The sequence below is a fragment of the Capsicum annuum genome, chromosome 2 (assembly GCF_002878395.1).
Source record: "Capsicum annuum cultivar UCD-10X-F1 chromosome 2, UCD10Xv1.1, whole genome shotgun sequence".
In the NCBI taxonomy this organism is placed as follows: domain Eukaryota; kingdom Viridiplantae; phylum Streptophyta; class Magnoliopsida; order Solanales; family Solanaceae; genus Capsicum; species Capsicum annuum.
The window spans coordinates 95,282,653-95,305,079 of NC_061112.1; the positions used below are offsets into that span (position 1 = coordinate 95,282,653).

At 35.1% G+C, this 22,427-nt stretch overlaps 2 protein-coding genes across 3 annotated transcripts; both read right to left on the minus strand.

The window, feature by feature from the left end:
• Window positions 1-7,082: 7,082 nt before the first annotated feature.
• On the minus strand, window positions 7,083-12,152 carry LOC107858738 (pentatricopeptide repeat-containing protein At5g15280, mitochondrial). Its single transcript, XM_016703514.2, has one exon. The coding sequence runs from the start codon at window positions 10,935-10,937 to the stop codon at window positions 7,260-7,262; it is 3,678 nt and encodes a 1,225-aa protein (XP_016559000.2). The 5' UTR covers window positions 10,938-12,152; the 3' UTR covers window positions 7,083-7,259.
• A 1,008-nt stretch (window positions 12,153-13,160) lies between these two features.
• On the minus strand, window positions 13,161-18,210 carry LOC107858739 (KH domain-containing protein HEN4). Of its 2 annotated transcripts, none has more exons than XM_016703516.2 (8): window positions 18,008-18,210; window positions 16,484-17,079; window positions 15,604-16,032; window positions 15,253-15,510; window positions 14,402-14,665; window positions 14,156-14,247; window positions 13,731-13,799; window positions 13,161-13,554 (listed from the first exon to the last, which is right to left on the minus strand). In XM_016703516.2, exons 2-7 carry the CDS (start codon window positions 17,057-17,059, stop codon window positions 13,751-13,753), a joined length of 1,668 nt encoding a protein of 555 aa, XP_016559002.2. In that variant the 5' UTR covers window positions 17,060-17,079; window positions 18,008-18,210; the 3' UTR covers window positions 13,161-13,554; window positions 13,731-13,750. The 2 variants fall into 2 exon arrangements, with proteins under 2 accessions (XP_016559002.2, XP_047262384.1); XM_047406428.1 differs by lacking the exon at window positions 18,008-18,210 and adding an exon at window positions 17,893-17,949.
• Between the last annotated feature and the right edge of the window lie 4,217 nt (window positions 18,211-22,427).

A 22,427-nucleotide genomic window follows, 5' to 3' on the forward strand; every position in this document is an offset into this window, starting at 1 on the left:
ATAGAAAAAAAGAGAAAGAGAAATTGAAACATTTCACATTTCACCCCCCTTATTCTCTCTCTAAACTCCTCCATCTCTCACTAACCAAATCATTCGATTCTTTTAATCTCCCTTGTAATAGTTAATGAACGATTTCGTATTGAGTTATTGTTGAAGATTTTGTTGATGTTGGTGAATTTGTAGTGACTTCTCTCAAAGGTGGTGGTGAAGATTTCGTTGAAGTTGTTGGTGAAGTTGTAATGACTTAATCTATGTTCTGCTATTTCGTTGAAGATTTTGAGTTTTTCACTAGTCAAAAGTAGAGTAATATTGAGATTTTGTTTTGGCAGGTAAGTTTTACCTTAAAAATTTTGATTTTTCGTTTATTTTGAATGTGTTGAAACTGAAATTGTTTTCTTTCTATTATTATTCCGATTTTTAATAGAAATCATATTATTGATTGTTAGCCGGTGTGTTATTGATTAAATTGTCATGAAATTATGAGAAATTTTGCATGCATGATATTAGGAGTTTTTGTAATTAGTTCAAAAATTAGGATTTTTTTTTTATAAAATCAATTTTTTATTGTAATTTGTGTGTTTTTTTGTTACTGTTGGATTGTATTGTTCAATTTTAATTTTTTTTTTGTAATTTTAGTTGTGTATTTTTTGGTGTTTTCTTGAAATTAGACATGTACATTGTCTTATATTGTTAAATTGTTGTGAAATTATGAGAAATTTTGCATGCATGATATTAGAATTTTTCATAATTAATTTAAAAATTAGGACCTTTTTGTAAAATTAATTTTTTATTGTAATTTGTGTGCTGTTTTGTTACTGTTAGATTGTATTGTTCGATTTTAAATTTTTTTTTGTAAATTTACTTATTGTGGTTATAGGTTGACATATGACTACTAAGTTGTTGAACTTAAGATTTAAAATTGGTGGTGTTTTGGTGAGTGAGGTTGGACCAATCTACATTGGTGGTAGGACTGAATATGTATATAATGTGGATGAAGATCACTTGTCAATTCCTGAAATTGCTGACTATGCAAAGTCATTTGGTGTGACAAAGTTGGGGAGGACTTATGTTGGGTCATCTTTAGGGGTTGATTTGGTATAAATGAAAAAATATGGGGACATTTATGATATTGCATTATTTCTTAAAGTTGGGGACACAATAGATATATATGTGTGTGAGGACTCAATTGTAGAGTATGTGGGTTAATCTGAAGAACAATTAAGTCAAATTACAAGTGCTGGTGAGTCTTTTAATGCACCTCTAGCTGCTAGAAAAGAAGATAAGGTATGTTTTTCTCCATGTGGAAATACCAATGAAAAAAATCTAGATCTAGGATTGGCCTCTTCTTCTTCTGCTGCTGCTACTGTTTAAAATAATTATAACAGATTTGAAAATACAGCAGAAGTTGGGGTTGATGTTGATTATAGTTCAATAGATTGGACTGACACTGAAGAAGAACTTGAAACATCTGTCCAAGAACCAGTTGAACCTGCTGTTGAAGGAGTAGAGGAACCTCTTGTTCAAGAAAAAGAGGTTAGAGATAGTGATGGTGATAATGATGATTCTGATCAATCGATTGACTATGGAAGTGATGTGCATGATAAGTTGAGGATAGAGAAGGCAAATGTGAGAAAGTTTAAGAGAGAAAATAGGAGAAACAAGAAGAAAGAGAAAGTAAAAGTCTTTTTGGGTGAAGTTGGACTGGATGTTAGGTTTGATGATATTGAAAAAGGTAAGAAAAATTACAAGGGTAAATTGATAGAAGATGAGCCATATTATGATAGTTCTGATTGTGATAGTTTTCAAAGTGATGATGATTTGTTGCCTGTTTCTGATGATGAATTTGAGGGAGAAAAGTTAAGTGGAAGAAAAAAAAGCACTTCAGTGGTATATGATCTAACTTGTGAAGTGGTTGTGTGGCAGATAGGTTTAGTATTTGAGAATCCAAATGAGTTTAAGGAAGCAGTTACTAAATATCCTATTAAGAAGGGGGTTGATTTAGACAAATATGTGAATGAGAGTTATAGAGTAAGAGTTAGATGTAAAGGTGGTTATCCATGGTTGTTGTATGCTAGCAAGGAAGGAAAGAGTGGAAAATTTTCTGTCAAGACCTACAATCTGAGGCACAAATATACTAGGACAAACACTAATTTTCTTTGTAATTCAAAATTTCTGTCAAATTATCTTAAAGATATGATTATATCCCAGCCAATAATCAAAGGGTGGGAGATTCAAGAATTGGTTAGGAAAGAGTTGGGTGTTTATGTTGGCAAGGCAGTGTGTTTATAGACAAGAAAGTTGATTTTGAAAAAAATTATGGGGGATCATGTGGCTGAATTTAACAGAATTTTAGACTACAAGGATATGTTGCTCCAAACAAATCCTGGTAGTATTTGTGTTGTGAAACTGACTGATTCAGATAGTGGGATGAAAAAATTTCACTCTTTCTATATTTGTTTTGATGCTATGAAAAAGGGATTTCAAGAGGAATGCAGAAAGTGTATTAGAGTGGACGGGTGTTTTTTGAAAGGAGTTTCTAAAGATCAGTTGTTGGTAGCTATTGCTAAGGATGGAAACAATCAAATGTTTCTAATATCATGGGCAGTGATTGACAAGGAAAGTAAGGCTATATGGAGATGGTTCTTGATGATATTACAAGATGATTTCAACTTAGGAGATGGTTCCCAGCTCACTATTATCAGTGATACGCAAAAGGTAACTATATTTATTAGTAAATTTTTTTTCATTAAGTTAGACCAAAATTAACTAACTTCATTTGTTTGTTTTGAAACTGCAGGGACTAGTTGCTGCTGCAGAACAAATACTTCCTGAATGTGAGCACAGAATGTATGCTAGACATATCTTAGCCAATTGATCAAATAAATGGAGAGGCATAGAGAGAAGGATGAAATTTTGGGCTTGTACTAGATCAACTTTTAAGGCACAATTTAAGTATAACCTTGAAGCTCTTTCTAAGTTGGGTAGAGGCATTGTTGAAGATATGATAGGTTACAAAAAAAGAGAAATGGTGCAAGGATTACTTCAACACCTTTTTTAAGTGTAATAGTGTGGATAACAACATGGCCGAGAGTTTCAATGCTTGGGTTTTGATTCCTAGGAACAAGACAATTATTTCAATGTTGGAAGAAATCAGGATAAAAGTGATGACAAGGGTGAGTAGGGCAAGAAAATTTGCAGATTCTTGGACATATGACATATCTTCAATGGCAATGATGGTGTTCAATGCAAATGTAGAAAAATCAATGTAGTGCAACATTGACTGAAATGGTGATCAAGGATTTGAAGTGACTGAAGGGACATACAAACATACTGTGAATTTGAGGCAAAATAAATGTAGTTGCAGATCATGGGAACTAAAAGAAATTTTCTGTGCACATGGTATAACAGCAATGAACTACTTAAATTTGAATGCATCACAGGTAATTTTTAGCCGGTACAGAAAGGAGGCATAGTTGAAGGCCTATTCTTACTTTATTCAGCCAATCCCAAATATGAAAATGTGGCCAGATAGCAGGAATCCTATGATTGAGCCACTTGAAGTGACACAAATGCCTGGTAGGCCACCAAAAAATAGAAAGAAATAGATTGGTGAAGTGGCAAAATCTGAAAAGTTGCCAAAACTTGGGGTGATAATGAGATGTTCAATCTGCAAACAATTAAATCATAACAAGAGAGGATTTCCACATAATCCAAATCAGTCACAAAAGAGGTGATAATCTCATTTGCTTTCTTAAAATTTTAACATACATTACTTATTAACTAGTTTCTCTTGTTTTTCTAGTATGTTGCCTCCCAAAAATCTTCTACTGGAAAGAGGAAAAAAAAAACAGCACAATCAACATGGACAAAACTAATGAAAAGTGTGGTAACAAGAGGCCAAGAGTTGTGGGTCAAGGTGTCTTTGTTTCTAAATCTGGATACACTTGTGCTAATGTAAGTGTCTTATCAACTTGATACTTCTAATTATTTTTGCAAAAGTTCATCAAAATATTAACAAGGATTGGCTATATTTTCAGCAAGGTTTGGCTAGTAGTAGAAGGGTTAATACATGCATAATGAGTTCGACACATGTGACTGGTGATATTAGTTATCAACCAACAAAAGGACTGAAGTGAAAAAATTTGCGTGTTGTTACTCAAAGGCAACTTCAAGTTCAAACAAGATTAAAAGATGTTGGAATTAGGACAAGGGCGCAACTATTAGGGAAATCTCCAATAACAACAAAGAGTACCAAGGCAAAGACTTCATCAAAGAAAAATGCAAAGTGCAAGGAAAAAAGTTCTGCTGATGGTGGTTGTTTGTTGTTGACATCTCTTAATTGTTCTACTGTTGGTATCATAACAGAATGATTAAACTAGTCTTTATTTATGTGTTTTGATAGTCTCATATTTTGAAATACCCGACTTGATTTTGGTTGAAACAATTGAGCACTATGGTGCCGTTAATTTCATGAATTCGAAACAATTAAGCACTAATGAATGCATCTATTATGTACAAAGTTGTATTGCTACATTATGCATCTATTGTGTTGTTGCCAACTTATGATTCGTAATGCACCTATTATATACAAAGTTATATTGTTATATTATGCATCTATTGTGTTGTTGTCAACTTATCATTTTCTTACGGAGAAGCCAACAATAACCAAGAAATGAGAATATATTGCTTTAATCAGCAAACAAATGCATCATATCCGTCAAAATACACAATCTTATCAAATTAAAGCATCATTACATGCGCTAATCAATCAATGACTCAAAATGTAAATTAGCATCATCACATTACATATCAAACTAATGAACAAAATTAGTTTTAACATCTTTTTGCGTTTCGACTCTTTTTGTTGTTTGTTGGTCTTCTTCAACAAACCCAAAGTGACAATATTGGCTTGACGTCAAAATTCTGCATCATACCAATCAAAGAAGTTACAACTAGTTCGAAATCGAAACTGCAATTCATAGAATAGAAAAACAAGTTATCAATTTAACTTGTTGCAAAACATAAATAAAAAAAAGATAATATAAAAAAAGAATTACATACACCATAATGCATACAACCGAAGAATCTACGTTCAGGATTGTCATCCGACCATGAAATTCTCACAATTGGAGGAGACCCACATGCACACACAAGTCTCCTATTATAATTCATGGAATTGGAAATTTTTTTAAGTAGAAATAATAAAATGAAATTGAGAGAAGTAGATTGGAAGTGATGGAAGAAGATGATAGAGAAAATGGATAATAAATAGGAGAAGAATAATTAAATTTTTATTGAATAAATTAAAGAGAAAATGAATTTTTTTATTTTGTTACCGTTGGAACGGATGACTTAGACAAAAAAAACTCCATCACGCACGTGATGAAATTTGTAGTCAAACAATTATCCACGTCGGACAAGAAGAGTCAGTCGAAGTTGTGAAAAAATAATTTTGGGGGGTATTTAAGACGGTTAAAAGTTTAGGTGTACCATGAATAAAAGTCGACAAGTTCAGAGAGGTAATTATTACTTCTCTCAAAATTAAATAAAGATGATAAAATATTTGATCCTCCATACTTCTCATGAACAAAAATCGGTTAATCTACAGATAATATGGATATTCATGGTCTCAAAAATAGTCAAGTGAGAACACAAATTAAAAATTCAAAATAATTTTACTCTCAAAAATCTCGAACTCGTAAGAAAAATTAACAAACAATTGAATGGGGTATTATATGATCTACTTTTTTAAAACTATTTTGTCATCCATAATAGTTCCTAAAAGTTTTGTACATATAGTAGTATTTAAAATTTAATGTGAAAATAGAATTATTTAACTATTGATTAAATGTTAAATTTGTATATGATAAATACATATTTCATTAATTTGATGTGAATGTCCATATGTATTGATCCGAAGACGTATCACCGCCAACCGGCTTACTAAAGCTAGTTATGAAGGACCTACTACTAGAAATAAGATATAAGAATTTGTTCTTTCCATTTTTATCATATCAATAGTTACCTCAGGGTCCATATTATTCATTCCAATAAGCAGTAAACTCCATTTGGAGATCAAAGTTGGGTATTAGTAGAAAATATTTTGTAGAATCCTATGATCCGTTGAAATGGCTGTACTGTAACTCTGCAGAGATATTAGTAATCACTTATCATGATGGTTGGTCCTAAATAAAATGTTGCTAATTTTCGACACTACTTGACCGCTCATACCAAAGATCGCTTTTTGGGGAAGAATACTGACCTTTAAAAGGCTATCCGTCCCAACATGACCTTAAATATAAGAGCGAACACATGATCTATATGCTAGTAGCTTTATCAGTTATTCCAAAACTTTCTTTATATCAACCTATAAAAGTATAGTTTGTAAATATCGGATCAATTATAGGGATTTAGTTTACAAATACTAATGGGATATTAAAAAACTTATTTGAGAAATATTTCGAGTGAATTAATGATTTAATTTCGCAAATCTTTCAAACTTGAAGTGCATATTTTTCTTAATTTTTTTTAAACCTCTCCCTAGGAGCTCCCATCCCTTTTTGCTCCCTCAATGACTCGAACTCACAACCTTTGAGTTGAAAGTAGGGTGCTTACCATCCGAACAACTTTCTCTAACTTTCTCTTGTCACTTAAAGTGCATATCCACACACACCTTCCGATGGCTCTTTTTTGACTTCAGATACTATTTTTCAACTTCAACCAAAGATTGTCAAATAACTCACTTCCAAATGCTCTTTTTCAATTTTGGGTGTGTTTGGTATGATGAAAAATATTTTCTTATTTTTTTTTGTTTGATTGTATTAAAAAATTAAAAAAATATTTTTCAAAATGACTTATTTTTCTTTATTTGAGGGAAAATAACTTTCCTCATGAGCCGAGGAAAGTCATTTTTCAGAAAATGACAGATGTGACTTTAATGCCCTACCCCACTCCGACCTCAAAAATACTCAAATTCACATTATTCAGAAACATTTTTCACTGTACTTTGCTCCAATTTTTTACTGCTTGAAATAAAAAATATTGAAGTAGGAATTTTTCCTTGTTTTGCAGCGTTCATGTAAGTGAGACCAAGATATAAATATATTTTTTTAAAAAAAGGGGGTGGGGTGGGGGGCAGGGCAGAGCCAACTTCAGTCTTCTGCACTCAAGACCGACTAAAACAAAAAATATACATAAGCTAAAATGAGGATAACAAACAAGAAGCTTATCATTCACAAACTATGGTACAAGATATGCTGTCATCCCCCTTTATTCTTTCTGGAAAATCCAATTTCAGAAAGAAATCTGGACAAAAATCCTCCATTCTGCTTGCCATCATTTTTATCTCTTGAATCCCTCAAATTGCTAATCAGAGACCAGTGAGTTTCAAAGTCAGGTTCATATCCACAACGTTGCATGGAACGTAGGAGCTCGGATGCCTTGTTAAGATTGTTCTGGGAGCGATACATGTTGATCAGCAAGGTATATGTTTCCCTCCTGGGGATTTCACCAAGCTGGACCATTGATTCGAGTTGTTTCTCTGCCTCTACAAGTTGTCCTCCTCCACTTAAGCTCTTGATCAGAACGCTCCAAGTGTTTATGCTTGGCCTTTGATTTCTACACAACATCTCTGCATGGAAATTCAGCGCTACATCCAGTTTACGCCTAGTACAGAAACTTTGAATCACATAATCAAAGCTACTAGACTCTGGCACATTCCCTTTTCTCAACATAAAGTCCAAAAGATCTACAGATTTATCAACCCTTCCATGCTGACAAAGTCGCTTAATAAGATAATTATACTCAATATTTTCAGGAATGAGGCCTTTTATTGCCATTCGGTCCAAAAAGTTTATGGCTTCACCTAGTTTACCATGAGAAAGTAGGGTCTCTACTACATTATTTTGAATGACTGAACCAAGATTCCAACCTCTGAACTCCATTTCTTTGCTCAAGGCTAAAACTTCTTCAAGCTCCCCATAACAACAAAGGCATTTGATCATCTCTCTCAAACTACGGTTACTTGGCCTCAGATCTTTCTGCATCATAGATTTTAGATATTGTGTGGCAGATGACAAATCCTTACACCAACAGAACCCCTGAACGAGAAAATTGTAAGTCACCTCATCTAGTTGCAGTCCTTTATCTAGGAGCTCATGTATAAGAGTATTAACAACTGATGTTTTATTAGATGAGAAAAGGGAATAAATCAAAATATTATAAATCACAACTGTAGGAGGGTTGCTTTTGCTAAGCATATATTCTTTCAGGCATAATGCTGTAGATAGCTTGCCTCCTGTACACATCAGCCGCACTATATTGCGGTAACTTGCAATGCTGATATCTAAGTACTTACTTATCACAACACCAAGCAGCTCCTCAACTTTCTTCCTCTTGTTAGCTTGACAGTATCCCTGAAATAGAACATCACAAATTTCGACATTCAGAGATAGCTCCTTTGCCAATGTCTCCTGGAAGAGACTGGTTGCTTCTCCAACCCTGCCTGACGTGAAATACCCATGAATTAAAGCACAGTATAAAGGAATCATAGCAGGAGGCTCATCTCTTAAACAAATATCTTTCAGCGCAACAGCTTTGTCAAAATTACCGGACCTACACAGCTGAGGAATTAATTGAAGAGATGCATCCAAAGGGGGGATCCAGTCCTTTGCAAGCATGCTATCACAGACGACATCAGCTTCTCCAAAACTTCTCCATTTGCAAAACTCCTGAATAAGATGGCTATGAGCCGAGTGACTAGAAGTACAGCCCCCGCTTAAGATTTCCTTTGCAAGAACCTTGGCAGGGCTTGTGAACCCTTTAGCACTGAGCTCTTCAAGGAACACATGAAAAGAATCACATACTTCATCAGGGTAGAGCACCAGCAAGGCTTTAAAAAGCTCCAGTGCTTCATTAATCCGTCTTCGCCTGCATAGGCGACTGAAGAGTGTTTTTCCATCCTTCAAATCAGGTAACCAGTTAGTAGTTCGGGCAAACTTCCAGTAAGAAGTTAGACCTGTCAGGTCCCCTTTCTTGCATAAGCCCATCATCAGAGCAGTATGAGTTTCACGGTCAAGTCTTATATGTCTACTTAGCATGCCATGCAAAATTGCTCTTGCATTGTGTACAGATCCCTTTTTGCTGTATTTCTGAACAAGCTTATTTAGAGTTTCTTGATCAAGCTGATATGTCAAATTTGGAACTTTCTTCAACAGACCAGAAATGGTCTTAATACAAGTGCTGGATGCACAGAGCCCTTTTACTAAGGTATCCAGAGCACCCAGAGATATTTCTTGCCCCCAACTAGACATTTGATTCACCAGCATCATAGCATCTTTCATGTCTTTTTTCATGTAATCCTTACATATAGAAGTGTTAAAATCAGGAAGCATGGCATCATTAAGGACTTTATCAATAGCTCTCTCATACTCTTCCACATCTGCTGTATCCAGATAAAGCCCATTCCCAAGATTATCAAAAAATTCTGCTTTGTGAAATCTTATATCATTGTCTCTTCTGATTCTCACAGCAGAAGAATTGAGACCTAAGAATCTGAAAGCTCCAGAAAGTGGATCTCCTGAAGGCGATAGTTGGATCAAGCTACAATCTACCATCTTAGACACCACTGTGTTCACTTCATCAAATTGCCTAGCTTTACAAAACCCAGCTAAAAGAACCCTGAAAGTTGATATTTGCGGTTCTACTCCCTGATCTTCCATTTCTTGAAGAATGTCTTGGTAGTGCTTCCACATACCCTCCTTGAAAAGCCCACTAAGAATTGCATCATAGGAATATATATGGGGCTTTAGATTTCTTGACAGGATCTCTGAGAGATAAAAGAAGGCATCCTTCAGTTTTCCTTCGCGACACGCCCATCCAATCAAAATCCCAAATGTTATTCCATTCATATCAAAACCCAGTTGATCTAACTTCAGCAAGTACGAGTTCCCACTTGCAACACCAAACTGTCGACAGACAGACTGGATGAACTTATTGACTATGGTTACATCAGGCATAGAACAAATCTCGACAAAGAAACTCAGTAGATCATCATAATCTCGTTTATTACAATAACCAGAAGCAATAGAATCGAGGATTAAATAATTAGGTTCAATTCCAAAAACAAGAACCTTCTTAACCAGATTCCTAGCATCCTGAATTTTCGCATCAGCACATAACAGTCTGACAACACCCTCATATATACCCCCTTCAGATACATTCCTTCCAAAGCCAGCATCTATAGCATCAGCATAAATTTGAAATGCCAATTGTGTTTCATGCATTTGAATCAAAAACTCAAGTATAACCCCGTAACATGAAATCGATGGGTTTAAACCCCGCACCTTCATTCGATCATAACACGCAATAGCATTCTCTAATCGATAATCACCCACAAACACTTCAATTAAATAACTGTAGATCTCATGATTATCCAAGAAAACTCCTTGGCTATCCAACAAGGAATCCAAGCATTCAGCTTCCTTAAACAACCCGGCCCGAACAAGCATTGATGCAATAATCCTAGATGCCTTATCAAGATGCCTAAAGTCCCTAATTTGCTTACTAGCCCATATATAAATTCCCCATAAAGATTCAATCTTTTTAACCTCAACCTCAAGAACTCCACTATCATTTTCAAAACCCAACAAAATTTCAAGAAAATCATTGGGACTCAACACAGTAACTCTCCAAAATCTACGAACAGTTGCAGGGGAGATCTCAGATAACTTAAGAAGACAATCTTGAATGATGGGGTTGTACAAAATCTCACCTTTTTTATCCGAAAAGCTTAATTGGCTAGTATATATTGGTTTTGTAGAAGATGAAGAAAGTGGATGGAAGTATTGAAGTTGAAGTTTTCTGGGAAAAGAAGAAAGGTGAAAGAGAAGTGAATTAGCCTGTCTGTGTTTACGGAATTTAAGGAGAGCTTGAAGCATTCGACCGACGGCCGGGATGTGTCGGAGTTACAGGGACAACAGTCTACTAGTTCTGTTCTTGATGTACGATGTCGTTGTTGTTGGGCTTCTTCAAAGTTCTATGTTTGAGATTTGTGGCCTATGATGATGGGCTGTAAGGGGTGATAAAGCCCATCTTATAAGTTCAGCTTCCTTGCTTGTAGAAAAAGAGGATTTGGAATTGTTTTTCATTTCAAGGCATAACTGAAAGCATAACCTGTACTCATCGGCTTCATATGCACCCAGAGTACGCTGCAGCTTCTCCAGTTGTAAAAACCTCATGAACTTTCAGTTTACATCATGCCATTTTAAGTTAACAGTTAGTATATGTATTCAATTGAAATCTTTTTGCGAATTAATTGTGCAAAAATAAAATTTGGCAGATTACTCCAAAGTTGTGTGAAGTCATATTTGGAACCTGAAGTTAATTTTGAACCAGCGAATCTGTAAAGTTACGTAAATTTCAAGTAGTTTTTAAACAGAAATCCTTAAAATGGCTATAAGTTGCACTTCACCTTGCTTTCCGTACTCACCACAAGCCTTTAATTCATATATGTTTAGCATTTGACTTAATACAGAGTTTAGAAAAAATGAATTTGATTTTGTATCATAAAGTCGGAGAAAATCGAGTCTTTGAGCAACAAGAAATAAAACCGAAAAGCATATACATCCTTTTTTGTATCTAATCATGCTTCGTTTTATATACATTCTAATGCAGTTAAATCCAAACATTAGAATCCTTTCTTATTTGTAAAAAGCTCATATGGTTTTGAAATTTGTTTTTATAGCATATTTTTGAGCCATAACTCTCATACCCGTCGAACATAATCCATCTCTTCTTGCTTCGGCACTAAAATTTTCCCTCATCTTTATGGTATAGTGAGAGGCCACAAGACAAGAGACATAACATCACATTTTCTACGTTATTGGGAGCCAAGTTTAAAAAGATCAAAATAATTAATGTTAACGAGATACTATGATTCTTAGTAGTCAAACAGCCGTTCTTCGATCATCATACTTATCATAAGCCATAACGTAATTGGCATGTTCGTGACTCCTGTATATCTTCGAGAATGAAGTAATAAATTGCCTAACCACCGAGGTTTACCTTCTGATGTACGATAATGCCCTACAATTAGATTCTGTCGTCATTTGGATGTATTACATCCCAATCTTACGCAAGATATTAAGTTTAAATGGTTGTACGTACAAATACTTGATTAATACATCAAAAGAATACAAATAAAATGTACAATCAAAGATCTATTGGCATACAAAACAACTGGATCATACAGGGAGGGCACTTTGCTGCAACTGTTGTAGTTCCAGTCGAGAATCAAATCAATCCACCACCTAGAACAAGTTCCAGACCTGTGTACCCTCAACCAGGGGGAATTTAAAGAAAATGTACTAGGGATGGAGGGAAGAAACGTAACACAAAAATTATACAGTTCTCTATTTTAGCAACTTCTAACTTGACATGATCAGTTGTAGGATATCAACATCTCCTACTAAGCTAAACTTGGTGCAAGTACTTGCAGGAGATCAACTTCTCATACCGCATGATTTCATGTCTTTGCAAACAAGTACCCTCTCATAGTCTCGTATCATTAAACCGGCCTATTTTTCAAGACACAGCCAACCCACCACTCTCAATAAGAAAGAACAAATGATGGAGCATTGCATAAGGAGAAATAATGAAAGACAACAGCAAAAGAAGTAAACATACTGACTGTATCCAACAGAACAAAGAAGAGATGGCTTAACTTCAGATTGAAGCAGAGTTTGAAACAACATTCTCATCCAACAAACACAGAGTATGAGAGCATATTTTTGGTAAACTCCACTTAACATGCTGATTGCTTGCAATAAAGTAAGCACGTTATGATAAGAATGTGAGACTTACCATAAGATTTTTACCTGCTTCAATTAATTCCAACCCGTACCCCCAAAAGCTATCAGATTCCAGTGAAAGCCAGTGAAAATTATCACTGCATTTTGGTGAGTACTGATACATCTTGCACTACTAAATCATACATATAACTGCATTGAATATCCAGTGTCTACAGAGATGTATGCATATTGCATATTATCACAGATAATGAAGAAACATTTAGGCTTTCTAGTAATTAACATAGCAATACTTCAAAAATATTTTGAAAGGTCTCATAACCAAACATTGCACCATAATCAAAACCAGAAAGACGCTTGAAAATCGGCACCAGGTCTAAAGCATCAAATAGACATGTTCAACTAGCAGTAGATTCATACATATAATAATAAACCGAAAACAAGACATCAGGACACATGGCCGAGATTTCTGAGTTGAATTTGTCTATAGTACAACTACAAAAGGGAAGAAAGGATGAGGCCGCTGGCTACACAGGTTCTTGGAAGCATAAGAGTATGAGCTTGGAAGTATATGGTGTCAGGGCATGGCAAATTTCGATAGTAGGTAAGATCTTCGGATATGGTCCTGCTAAGGAAAACATCAAGGTAGGCAATGATATTTGATGTCCGCATTCATCTGGTCATCTGGTTTGGGCATGAGGCTTCATCAAAGGTGACAGTAGGCAGGCTTCAGGCTTCAGATACTCGGCTGTTTTAGCGAGGGAAAGGAAACAAAGGGAAAAATACCATTAGTTTCATAATTGGAAGATAGGTTAGGTCATCATACCAAAATGTTCAGAATTCTTGTATGATTGGGGCTAGGTATATAAAACTAGCGAATTAAATGAAAGATGCAATGCAATTGAACCATAATTCATGATCTACCTGTGGTTCTGTTACAAGCTCTAGTAACCATAACTTTTTCTCCGGGAAGCAGAGTTTTGCCTGGATGACCTGGTAACATGAACTTAACAATGAATATAATTGGAGAAGCAACTGTGACTTCTTTAGAGCAGTTGAAAGTAGAGAAGCTAAATAAGAAATCCTCTCCAACAGATGGGCAGAACAAAATCACCAATGACAAGTTCAAGCGCCGTTAGGTCAGACACATAAACAGGCAAGATCCTTATATGTAGTCAAAACATTAAGCTTCTTGATAAGCTAAACAATTAGAAAGAATGAAACTACGAGCTCATTCTTGTCTTTCTTTCAAGATTTCAAGAAAATCTATAGGCAGAATGACCATAGTATCACACTGCATAGGACACCAAACCTACTCAAGACTGGTCAAAGGAAGGCAAGAGACTCACCCAGATCCACTGGAACGCCCATGGGAATATCCTTCTTTTGGATAAGCAGGGGAATATCCTTCATATGCTCCATACCCTACACTGCTAGTACTCTGCAAATGGAATTAGAAATCAATAACGAAAGCTGCACATAGACATTCCACAAAAGTAGTAGAAAGCAACCGAAACAAACAAATCCCACTTCTTCTGGAGAGCACTGCAACCTCCAAAAACTCCTTTCTACTAACCAATGAAACAAAATTTTACCTGGAGAGTACCATAACTTCCAAAACCATCAGCATGTGGAAGCTCACTAGTACCACCATACCCAGCTGAGTAGGAATGGTCACGTGCAGGTCTCCTAGTATCTCTGCTTTCATATTTCAAGGTATCTGAATCTGTTGACATTGGAAGGTAGGGGAGAACTGGCACAAAGGAAGACATGGAGCCCTCTTTTTCAAAAAAATTTGCCCTTAAACGTGATGTTACTTGCATGAGTGCATCCTTTGAAGCCTCGGGATCTCCTGATATCTGATAAATATTGGAGGTATATACTTGGTTTCAGTTAAGAAAAATAACAAAGCAAATTGGTCTTTTGTATAACCTCTTCAACAAAATAACACGTACCATGATAAATATAAGAGCATGAAAGAAATTCCAATATAAATTTGAGAAAAACATGGTGACCAAGTATAATAGTATAAGTAACCAGGAGTGACAAGAAAGAAAAGGAACTACTACACAAAAGTTTGTTTGCATCAGCGTTCTTTTTTCCCTCTTTGGAGGTTTAATTTTGGGGAACAGTGGGTACAGCAGAGGAATAGGAAAAACTAATAGGGAAAAGGACAAACCCAGTGAAACAATAGTTCCATTCATGCAGACCCCTTTCCCCAAAGCTAATCAAGAACAGATGTGTATCCAAAGGCAAAAGCACCATATGATTTTCAGATATGTCAACATCCACAACAGAGACCCCTCATTCAAATTGTATATTTGTACTCCAGTAGCCGGATTTCGAAAGAGAGGAGGAAGAAACCACTGACCTTTTTTCCCTTTTAATCAGTGAGGGATATCCTTGACATAAACAAAGTGCCCAATTAGTATTAACAATGCATTACCTGTACCATCTCATCATCTTCAGATGCAACCTTCGGAAGGTCTTCCTTCGAGAGGATGCGGATATTAGCTTTCGTGATTTTCCTCATCTCATTAATAATGGATCCTCCTTTCCCAATAAGACAGCCAATTCGAGAAGCTGGAACCAGCAACCTTGTGGTGAATGATATAAGACCTGAATCCCGTTCCACTTCCTCACGACACCTTGGTTGCAAGCGCAGTGCTGCTTCAATTGTGGGAGAATACGTATCCTCAAAGAACTAGACAAAGCATAAAACCACATTTTTACTAAGATGACAAAAATCCTCAAGCTGCATATTCCAATAAACATCCATTTAATAGAAAACACTTACCTCTTTTGCAGAAATAGAAATCACACAATTGTCACCTTCAGCATTAGAGCTATCAACCTTGATCACTGCACCAGAATCTTGTCTAATTTGGTTTATTATGACACCACCTTTGCCAATAACACCTCCGATATTTGCAGTAGGACACACTAAACGAAGAGAAAACTCCTTTGAAGATGTTTCATCCCTTGGAGCTGAGTAGAAAGAACTTGACCAGTCACCACTCTCTCCTTTGTAACCACCATACGGCCCCACTAGTGGAGCTATTCCCACTATTGGAGCACCACCAGCAGAACCAATAAGTGAACTACGCGAAGAGTAGACAGTTGGTGGATCGGAAGCTAGAATGTGTTGAGTACGGGATGGATTATTGTGAAGACGAGTTGCAATTTCATACAGAGCCTTCCTCACTACAGCAACTTCACCAGATACCTAAAATCAAGAAACCAACAACCAGATGAGCAGCGACGTCAATTCAGCAAAAATTATTTTATAACTCCACATCGCTAAGCGCAATGATGAAAAATTGAGCCAGCCTAATAGACTGATGACTACCAAGAAAATTGGCCAGACATTCCTAAAAAAACTAAGCCATCCATATATGTGTTGTGTATTTATGCAATTTGGGCCATCAAAAATAAATTTCAAGAGGAGGTGTTAAACAAAAGTGCAGCATGATTAATCCCTTTATATTCTAAATCAGACAGCCAACGAAGTTGTAGAAGATCCCCAACGTAATTAGGCTGAAACATGATAGCCAGCAAGTTCAAGCATGAAGAACAAGCACTTAATCAAACTTACTGACCATTATTGAAAAAATATTGCAAGTTTGATAGTGCAGAAGTAACACAAGTAGAGATATAGGAAGGCGATCCTGCATTACCTGCACAAGTTCGTCTGAGTTCAATGCACATGTAGGCAAATGCTTATCTTTCAAAATACGAATCTGAGCACCAGTTTCACTTCGAATGTCCTGAACTATCTGTCCCCCTTTCCCAATAATACATCCAATCTGATCTGAAGGTACTAGAAGCTTAACAGTAATCTGTGATGCCTCCTCAGAGGCCTCGTCAGTAGTGTCTTCACTAACAATTTTATCATGTACTCTGAAAAGGGCATCCTGAGCTGGACAAACACGGTCTTCAGTGCCATCAAACTCATTTGTTTCTTCACTTAAGCTGTAGATAGTGACAACACGTTCGTCACAGTCAGGTACTGTCTCTCCGATTCTGATTTTTGATTTAGTATCCACCCTTAATTGTTTAACAATCTCCCCACCTTTACCTATGATGCTGCCAATCTTCTTTACTGGGCACAAGTACCGGTATACTGTATCATCAGGGCCAATAGAAAAAGGATCCTTATCATTTCTAGTATTTCTCCTTTTATTTCCCCCATTTTCACTATAATCTGACTGAGAATGAGACCGCTTCCCATAGCTATCCCGTCGACCAGCCATTGCAAGATGTGGATTAAACACTGTTTATCATTGAAAAATCGCAAAGAAAAGTCATAAATCCATGAAGAGTCCACCTACTAAAACTTCTAGAGGTCAGGTATAAAATAGTTTTCCATAAGCACAAACGCATCTCCCATAACCCTGTTCCGGTCCACCCTAAGAAACTAGAATAGGTCGAAAAGTGCCAAAATTGGAAACTTAGGGGATACATTCACCCTTCTATTGTAATGCGCGGGATTGGGGCAAGGGCAGATACATTCACCCTTATCATCCCAAAACAAAAAAAGATAAATTTACTGAACATTCATCCAATTTCAGGTCATATTTCCTCAAAATCCTCATCGTATCGCCATGATACAATGTATTTGACATATTACACCCTACACCAACAGGATTTCGAAATATCTAAATTTCTACGTGGAAAAAAATCAACAAATTCAAACAGCAACAAAACATTAAACTTGGATGCTTATGCAGCTCCTTATCAGAAAAAACACCATGAATTCCTCGTACACAGCAGAAGCACAACAAACAAGCTGATATCATATATTGTCTGAGCCTATACACAAGTAACCATTTCACAAACTCCAGATCAAAGACACTATTAATCCTAGAAACCCCTTTCTCTTTTACTTTTTTATTCAAATATATTAGTTATGCTAAAGATAAGAAAAAAGAAAGAAATTGCCACACAAAATACAGTTTTCCCAGAAGAATTAAAAACAAAGAACACGGATCCGTAAAAAAAAACATAGATCTGAAAATAACGTCGACGCTAAACTCCATCTAACAGGATTCTATACAATAACTGCGCCACAATCCAAACTACATACAAATGCTCGGTATCAATTCTGAATTGCCAATTAATTTCAACACCGAATTTACCAAAGAAAACAAGATATGAATCTATGTAAAATCCCCTAACAGGAGATAATTTGTAGAAAGTACCTGGAATAAGCTGCTAAGGAATATGCGAGAGGGAAGAGAAGGTGGACAGAGATATTTATTAGTGTGCGCGTGCGTGCTTAATAGCTGGCTTGCTAGGGTTTTGACCCGACAGAGTAAGCCCTCCTTTTCTTATCTCATAACCGAGCCACGTTGCTCTCCCCTCCTCTATAAATATCTCTGCTGCCTTTCCTCTTTTTCATTGGAGTATTTTACATTATTTCCCTATATATATAGAAAATAAGTACAGCTTTATTAAAAAAACAACCAAATAAATTTTATTGGTATTGTAAGGATTAGGGTGTATATAGGTCGGGTTGGCTTGATTTTTTATTTAAAAAAATCAAATTAATTAATTGATTTATTAAAATTATAAATCAAATCAATATAAATCGGTTTTTTCGATTTAGATTTTAGTCGGTTCTTTGGATTTTTTTGTTTTTTCTCAATTTTTTTTATAATTTTTATTTTTTACAATTATATTGTGATTGAAGTTTAGATCAAGGATATTTTCACTCATGCGTTAATGAAAAATCATAATTATAAAAAATTGAGGAGCGAAAAATTCTCTTGAAACTAAAAAATAAGATAAAGAGTGAAAAGCTTAGGTTATAAGTTTATATTGGATTTTGGATCATTTTATTAGCAATTAATGGATAAATATTACAGCTTAAAGGCCTAAATATGAATATATATATATATATATACACACACACATACATCTATTTTCTAAATATTGAAAACTAATAAAACTAATTGAAAAAAATTTAAAAAGTAGATTATAAAAAGTTAAATTATATACACGCACACACACATATATATATTATGTCGGTTTGACTTTTTTTTTTTGTTTACACCAAACCAAACCAAGAATGGTCATTTTTTTTTTCAAACGCCAAACCAACCAAACCAGATCATAAGTCAGTTTTTTTCCTCGATTTAGTTTGGTTCTTCAGTTTGGTTTGACTTGACGGTTTGGTCTGTACACCCCTAGTGAGGATAGCAAGTACAGTCAAACCTTTTTAGATATTTGCTCGAAAAATTCGTGGGTATTACAATGAGGTGTTATTATTTGTAATAAATTTCTGTAATGTTAAAAATTAATTGTAATCAAAGATAAATAAAATTTTAATAAATGAATTTTGTGAGTATAATTTTGTTACTCTTGATTTTCTTTCTTAAGTTTTTTCATGATTTGAGGGCCTTTTGTAGCGTAATTTTCTCACTTTCTAGTGATTTGAACCTCCTAGAAAATGTGTTTGGATCTCTAAAAATATTGGACAACACTTCATCGTATTGAGTTGATCTTCGAATAGAACTCCATTAATCAATTCTTTAAAGAGCTATATAGTTAATGCAAAAACTTTCCCCACTGCTTGCCTAATGACTAAAATTATGTCAATTCTTTGAAGAACTATATAGTTAATGTAGAAACTTTCCCCACTGCTTGCCCAATGATCAGAATTATGTCACCCTTTTATTTATATTTGTAGGGATATAGGCAGTTCAAGTGTAAATAACTTCTTCTATTTCATTCTCATTGATTCATCAAGTTTTCAAGCTTACCATAAATGTTATATGATAAGATTGTTTGTGATTAGCCAAAAGCACGTCATTTTGGATACTTGGCGATATTTTATTGATTCTTGAATTGAATTGACTTGCCACATCATTTGAACATATGGCCTTGCCTTATTAGTCTTTAATTTGACTGGAAGCCAAGTTACTTGACACGTGGCATGAGTTTGAGCTTCAAAATGGATCTTGAATTGAATTTAATGGACTTATTAATTTTGTAAAACCCAAACGAACGTGGATTCAATTCAAATTTTGTATGAATTTGATCCAATAATTTTTATATGTCTACATATGTCCTCTACTTCAAGTTTTGTTGAGTGTAGATTTATTGAAATGAGATGAGGTTTGAAGTATTCATGGAGCATTTTGTTTTGTGTGTGTAATTTAATCCTCGCGAAATATTTGAATTTTGATGAGAAACAATTATAGTTAAGCTCTTCAATCATGTTGCAACTTACTCATTGACGCACTAAAGCTAACCAATTAATTCACACCAAAGGCTCCTTTTTCAGAAAGACTTATGTATTTTCCCATTACTTAACTTCTCAAATTATGATAATTTGGGTAGAATAATGTAATTTTCTTGATTAGGAGTTCAAATTCCATTTGATTCTAAGTATATCAATTCATGTAAGATTCATACATTAAGCTTATATCGATTTTCAATGGGATTGAATTATGACGTTATTCAACTTCAAAGAGGATTAGAATTTTGGCTTATTTTTGACACCTGAAAAACCAAGTCCTTTTTGAAAATAACTTGTCCAGTAGATTTCTTACCGAAAACAAACTAGAGTCCTTCAGAGCCTATATAAGAACATCATTGCCTCATTAACTCCTCATAATTAAACTTGAGTAGCAACTAAAAGTTTCGTTATTTGTCACGTTCTTTTTTTTTGTAATTGAACTTTTCGACAGTTTGGAGCATCTGTGAGAAAAAATTCATAATGCATTGTAGGAGTGTCTGAATCATGAATGACTTATGATGATGGGAAGTGGACTCGTGAAGCTACATTTTGCGCAAAAATCACACTCGTATGATGTTCATATTTACTCAGGTATCCTTCTAAAATTAGCCCTTCAATTCAGGTTTGCTACTTTTTTATATTTTGTGCAGCCTTACGGAAAGCTTCATATCTTGGCTTAGGATATCAAAATCAGGAGAAAATTTTTGTGTTGGAAAGTAAACTCATATAACTATGCCTTACGCAGAAAGCATGATCATATTGTGCCCAAATCATCCTAATTATTCCCTCAAAATCAGTCCTCGAATCTTGATTCACTGATTTTAACAACATTACACAGCATCTCGATAAATTCGTATCTCAACTTAAGAGTATCAAAATTTCAAGCAGCTTATGGTGCTGGAAAGTATACTCGTAAATCCACATCATACATGGAAACCACAATCATGCTTAAATTCTCCTAGTTATTCTTCCAAAGCAAGTCCTAAAATTTTGATTTGTTTGTTTTATTAGCACAACACAACATCTCAGCAAATTTTAAATCTCAACTCAAGAGTACAACAATCTATAACGGCTTGCTAATTTGAAAATAGACTCGTAGAGCTATGTCATACGTGAAAACCACCATCAAAGAGCTTCTATATTTTCTGAGGTAATTTTTTGAAGTTAAAGCTTAAATCTTGTGATACTCTATTTTTTTCATCAGCTTTTCATACTTCATGAATTTCCTCTTGTAATTTAATTCTTTGAGTCAGTTTTTCAAACACAAAGAATATATCTTCAGTTCTTTGTAAGTATGGTGAACTTTTATGATTGCACAATGTTATATTCTCTACTTTAGATAACGAATGACGAACAAGACTCACCTGTTAGAGTCCTTACCTTGAAGGTTCATCCACTAATAATCGATGACCTCCTGCTTGATAAGGATCACATGACAATTCCCTTCATCTAGCCAAATGGTCGACAAGAAAAGAAATTAATATTCTTGACTTAAACCAAGTCTTTAACACCACTTCTTTTGTGTTGCAATCATCTACACATGACAAGGAATCTAATACTACTTATCCCAAAGTATCATATAAAGGTCCCACCTCATGAAATTATCCTTAGTTAAGCTTCGATGAGTTTTATTACACTACTTGTTATTAGAAATGGATAGAGGATGTCCTCGGTCATAATAAAGAGGTACCGGAACAAATCAAGATTTACGATGCTAGTTTTGCCTCTTTATTTATGTACGATATCAATGAGAATATTTTCTAGGCCTTTTAGGAACTTCGGTATTCATTGACTAACACAATGTGTGTTGTCATTTGTGATCTCTCTATCTTATTATGGGATATGTGTATGATTGAGGGCCTTCCAATACAAGGATATTTCTTTGACGAAGTTATCCCTTCGACCTAAGAATTGATACAAATAACAAGGGAAACCATTTTTGCCTAAAATTTGTGTCTACTTATTTTTAGCATTCAATAAGCTTTTAAGTGGTGCATCTCGGGAGGTTTTTGTTCATGATTTGGTCAATTTCTGATTCAAAGTACCAGAGAGATACAAAAATCCTCCACCACAGGTGTCTAAAAAGCAAGCTAAAATAAGATCAAGTCACAATCCTGATGACTATATTGATAGGTCATTTTTACTATGAATTGAATAAGAAAACTCTTCTTTTGTTGATTTAGGCGTAGAGGGTTCTCTTAGAGAAGAGATGAACTTGGAAGCCTTTCTTGCTTGTTGGATTTGTAAGTTTGTTCTTTCAACTACGAAAATTGACAACATCTGACCTAGCGTCTTTAAGATTACAAGTCTAATGGCCCATGGGGGAAGGTTTACACTAGCAATCCCTGTTTTGGTGAGTATTTACAGAGGCTTGAAAG

Bases quoted from the DNA above. Each gene is read 5' to 3' on its own strand.
- LOC107858739 (XM_016703516.2), bottom strand. From the start codon at position 17,059: ATGGCTGGTCGACGGGATAGCTATGGGAAGCGGTCTCATTCTCAGTCA. The intron at 16,033-16,483 runs GTAATGCAGGAT...TCTTGATTTTAG, and splicing joins ACTCAGACGAACTTGTGCAG to GTATCTGGTGAAGTTGCTGT. The intron at 14,248-14,401 runs GTAAAATTTTGT...TTCCATTTGCAG, and splicing joins GAAGTTATGGTACTCTCCAG to AGTACTAGCAGTGTAGGGTA.
- LOC107858738 (XM_016703514.2), bottom strand. From the start codon at position 10,937: ATGCTTCAAGCTCTCCTTAAATTCCGTAAACACAGACAGGCTAATTCA.